Source organism: Cicer arietinum, chromosome 2, assembly GCF_000331145.2.
Source record: "Cicer arietinum cultivar CDC Frontier isolate Library 1 chromosome 2, Cicar.CDCFrontier_v2.0, whole genome shotgun sequence".
NCBI lineage: Eukaryota > Viridiplantae > Streptophyta > Magnoliopsida > Fabales > Fabaceae > Cicer > Cicer arietinum.
The window spans coordinates 52,522,248-52,527,736 of NC_021161.2; the positions used below are offsets into that span (position 1 = coordinate 52,522,248).

The window sequence follows — 5,489 nt, forward strand, 5'->3', positions numbered from 1 at the left end:
TTCTTCGGGAAAAAAAAAAAAAACTAGCTCTTTTGTTTTTTACGAAACAAATACAAATTCTAGAGTACTATAAAAAAAATAATATATATAATATTATGAACATTTTAACCATTTCTTTTTTAATTTATCTATATGGATATTTATAATGTCTATTAAATTTAATTAAATTAAAAGTTTTTTTATATTTATATATTTAATTTTGACTTAAGTAACTAAATAAATTATTTTTAAGTTTTAATTTTAATTTTAATTAAAAATCATAACAAAAAATGTCATTTTATAATTGACCAAAAAAGATAAAACTTAAATATTTAATTATATTAAATATAAAATATAATCACATTTATTTATAAAATTTAACTATTGAAATATATCATAGAAGTCTTTATTTTTTTCAAATATACTATATAAATCCTTAAAATATGTTAAATTTTCAAATTTACCACAGAAATCCTAATATTTTTTTATATAGTTTATAGCATATACGATGCCCAAAAGAGTACATGATACAGGTCATCTATATATCCATGCCCAAAATAAGATTGGATGATCTTGACTTGAGGTTTTATGAAAAGTATTTAACGAGGGTGTCAAATCAACTTCCATAAAGTTATGGGGTCCACCAAAAGCATACAAATACTGTTTATAGTATAACCATGTGAAATGGATGGACCATCAACGGTCACTAACAAGACAACTTATAGGTGCTCTTCACTTTTTTTAGTAACTTAAAGATATTCGTGTGTTTTTTATTCAGAGATAGGCTTGATTTACTTTTTGACAAAATAGATAATAATTATAATACTTGTTTGGAATAAACAAATCACTAGGTTGAAAAACCTTTAATCTTAAGTAGCCGCTCCTTTTTCAACAATAACCTTTTCAACTATAAGTGTATGTTTTAATTGCCACATCATAAAATTTATTTTATATCACTTATACTTTTATGTGGTATTTTGATATTCTTCATATGCTTCTACAATTCACCTTATACGTTTTATTTTTTGATTTAGTTTTTGCATCTCACACATCATCGTATATATATATATATATATATATATATATATATATATATATATATATATATAGAGAGATTACACACACAAATTTATTTTATATCACTTATACTTTTATGTGGTATTTTGATATTCTTCATATGCTTCTACAATTCACCTTATACGTTTTATTTTTTGATTTAGTTTTTGCATCTCACACATCATCGTATATATATATATATATATATATATATATATATATATATATATATATATATGTTGAGAGAGTACACACAAAAGTTCTTTTACTATTTTCTCACTTCAATCAACTTTAAGTGTTCATTCATTTATAATTTTGTATATTCAGATCATTTTCTTTCTCCACTTAAATTTTATTCATCTTCTATTTTTCTTTTTTCTTTTATTTTATTTATACACTTCTAATCTAATATGATTTCTCAATTCTCACTTCAAATATCAATTAGAAATGTGAGATTGTGTAAACTTTTCAGCGACTTCATAGATTAGGTCAAAGTTTATCCTTAGTTCATTTTTTTTCTCCATTTAATTTTATTTATTTTCTATTTTTTTTTTATAACTCTTTCAATTCTATTTTAATATGGATAACACATTTTCTTTTAGAACAAATCATTTGTGTTTCTTTAACTAAGAGCTTATTGGACACTTTTGAATTCTTAAACTACAAAATGAATTTTCAACTCCTTTATTTTTTTTAGATTTTTAGTTTAACTATATATAATAGATAATTGAATATAAACAAGTACTATGGTTCACTTTAGCCAAAAGATTTCGATGTTAAATAACATAGCAAATTTGTAAAGCACAAATAACATAGCAAATTTGTAAAGCACAAATAACAATTAGTCAATCTAATAAGTAATTTTAGTGTCTTTTTTTCTTAATAGTTATCCATGTATTTACCATGAGCATTTTAGAAACGTTTTAAAATGTGGCAGAAAAAATGTTACAATTTGAATAATTTCTACATAATTTATATAATTTTTTTACTCAAATAACTTATATACTTTAATAAAAATAGAGTATGCGATTATCAATTATATAAATTTTTACTTAAATCATGATTAATATTTGATATACATGAGGTGTCAGTTAAATGGTAAGATTTTGATATTATAGACAGAGTTTAAGTTCAATCCAAAACGATTGTAAAATGGTGATTAGTTCTACTTTGATTAATAATAATTTTTCTATCCCTAAAAAAATTATTAATTTTTTATGACTAAACTTTTGCAAAATATTATTTTTATCATATTATTTCAAGAGTAAAAGTACTTCTTTAATTATAAATTCTCCAATTTTTTCTATCTCATTTATTATTCTTATAACATTGCCTATTTACAAAATTAATACATTAATAATTATATATATCACATTCAAAAAAAAATTTAAAGACGCACTAATTTTTAGTTTCTTATCAATCTCACATTATTGAGCAGTTTTGCACTAACAGTTACTTTTGTGATGCAGAGTAACAATTTCCTTTTACAATTGTTAAATTTTTCTTTTAATAGTGAAACTCATCTAGATACAATCTTTCTTGCAAAAGGAGCTACCCAATTTTTCTTTTAATCGTAGTATTTATTTATTTGAGTTTAGTTACTATAGACACTCAGTACATCGTAACTATTCATAAAAATGATTTTAAAAATGTCTAATAATCTAACCATTGTTGATTGACTAATAGTATAAAATCTCTTTACATTTTTAGTGTATATAATTAAATCCTCATTTATAATATAATTTTATTTTATATTATGCTTTGTAATAACCAGGTATCCATTGTGATACTCTCATTTCTGCAATACACTTTTCTTCTCTAAAACCTTTCACAAAAATGTCTCTTAGGCAGATCTCTAACAAATTATTGAAAATCCGGTTTTTGATTTCGACTTTTCTTCATCAATCTTAACAGAGTACATATAGATGTAGTAGCCACCTATTCTAAATAAAAAACAAATTTATTTTTTATGGATTAATCATTCTCACCCGAAGTGCATTATGGTAAGACTCATGAGTTTAATATTAATACAATATGTGCAATTGTGTAAGCTTTTTGTTCTTAAAGACTATGTCTATATTCTCTTGTCCAAATATCAACGTATTAAAAGGATTAATTACAGAAATAATTGTAAAAAAATCATTATTTCCAAGTATAAGTAAAATGATACCTTTATAATCAGCAAAAACATAAAAATCTTCTGAAAACCAAAAAAAAAATATAATATGATCTAACATTATTTGAACATGCTCATGCTAACTTCATTGTTTGCACCTTGTGGAAGTTTCATTTTATTATCATTACAATTAATAACTTTGTAATTTGCTGCCTTTCCTTTATTGTTTATAAACTAATATCAACTGTCAATTACGACAATCTTGAATCATATAAACACTAAATTAACTGTCTTAGTTAGTCCTACCATAACATCAAAACTAAGTAAGCTTTGGCATGAAGTTTCTCCTGACATGGTTCAGATGAATAAGCATCAAACTTTATCAGTCTAAAAGTCAACAAAAGATAATGTTAATCCTGTGGTCAAAATAAATTTTTTAGTTTGCTGTATATGATGTCATCCAGAAGCAAACTGGTAAGAATCTAACTTCATTGTAGAGGCTGTTATATTGAAGCAGAAGACATGTCTTCTAGCTACTCCTTTATAACTGTATACCTTGATGGAGGACCAAACAGGCTTAGTACCACCTGTGAAAATAAAGGGAGCAGGAAATGTGAGCCATTTCATAATTAATTATTGTATATACTCTTTTGCTACAAAATAAGTTCAAGGGGAAGCTATGCTATCCTACTCCTTGGTTGAAACATCCCACAAGCCTCAGAGAGGACTTACAGTGGTTCACTGGTTCTAATAGACTGCCTGCCACTACCAGAGAAGATAATTGGTAATGAAAATTGAATCAAAGTCTTACTGGTAGGGTGCTTTTATTCTTGAGCTTTGTTATTTGAACACATAAATCAGACACCATATAAAATATGTTGAGATTGTGCAGGTCGGGATTCCAAGGAAAGAAAATTATTAAAACAAGCCTAAACTGTATACCATACAGTGTCGGGTGTCAAGATCTGATGTCAAGGAAAACATTTCTCTTTATTCTTATCAACTGAATGTGACATAGTCATTCAACGAATCATGTATGAATGTGTTATCAATGAATGACTACACCACATGTAACACATGTCAAATTAATCGGCAATCATAAATTTTTCCCATCCTATAATCAAGCAAAAAAAAGGCAAGTGATAGTAAATTGAATGCCAGGTCTGCCAAATTACTCACAAAAGAAGTAAAAACTTATTATACTTAGTCAGTGAAAGGCTACTGTTATTTATAGAGCAAAACTAAACACCACAAACAACACTTACAGGTAGAAACACCAGACCATGCAAGAACCCAATAATAACCAAGGCCAGGTACATCTGAAAGTAATACACCTACAAAAACCATAAAGCTAGTAAGCTACTTTAACTTCCTTTTTTTCCATAGACAGCCTAGTGTCGAGAGCAAAGGGTGATAGATCACAAACCACAAAAATTTCTGATGTTGAGAAGTAAAGGACCAAAACTCCGACTAATTTTGTTAGTGTGATTCCACTGCCAAACCAAGTGAAAAGAAAAGGGTCAACAAATTAATAGTGCTGACATGCACTAATATTAAGACCAACATTCAAATCAATTAATCATAATGAGTTATAACTTATCCCAAGAAAAATTGTACTCTTACCAATTCTTTAGTTTAGGCATAATAGTAAGGTTTCTATTATACACTTTGTGAACTACTCAGATTTTGACTTATTGCTGACTAATTTGTTGGAGATTTAGCAAACACGGTCAACTTTATAATATCCCATGGTTCATGTTATATATAGGTCAAATATAAATGCTACACTCAGATTCAAGGCTGTAAGTGTCATGACATTTCAACATGCAATGCAACAATATCTATACCCAACCTGAATACAGAAGCCCCCATGGTACACAATGCTGTCCTTGCTCGTTGGCTCCTATCCCCTGAACTTACCTATATAAACACAAGGGATATAACTTATAAGATCGTTAGTAAATGTTCATATTCACCGAAAAGCAGGTGGTTCTATGGCTTAAAGATCTTCAGAATCACAATAGGTAAGTAGGATTTGGATACAAAATTAAATTGTGTCTGTATCTGTTCTAAAAACATGAAAGCTTTGTATTCTCACATGCTTCAAAAGTAACTTTAATGACCATACTCATACTATGTGTACCGATATTCCCAAACCGATAAATGGAATATATTCTCCCTTAAATGCGTCATTTCTTCATTATACAAGTATACTAAATATACTATTTTATCACTAAAATAACTACCAAAAGCCACAAATAAAGAGTATTGATCGAAAAATATCTAAGTTCTTTCAAATCCTAATTATAAAAAAAAAAAAAAAAAAAAAATAAAATAC

General features: G+C 26.7%; 1 protein-coding gene across 1 annotated transcript in view; it reads right to left on the reverse strand.

The window, feature by feature from the left end:
• Positions 1-3,250: 3,250 nt before the first annotated feature.
• LOC101498347 (uncharacterized) overlaps positions 3,251-5,489 on the reverse strand; it is a 22,923-nt gene continuing 20,684 nt past the window's right edge. The window contains exons 36-39 of the mRNA XM_004491585.4: positions 5,004-5,071; positions 4,578-4,644; positions 4,417-4,485; positions 3,251-3,738 (exon numbers count right to left, since the gene is read on the reverse strand). Coding sequence (XP_004491642.1) covers positions 3,685-3,738; positions 4,417-4,485; positions 4,578-4,644; positions 5,004-5,071 — 258 coding nt within the window. The 3' untranslated portion in view covers positions 3,251-3,684. The remainder of the gene's footprint in view (positions 3,739-4,416; positions 4,486-4,577; positions 4,645-5,003; positions 5,072-5,489) is intronic.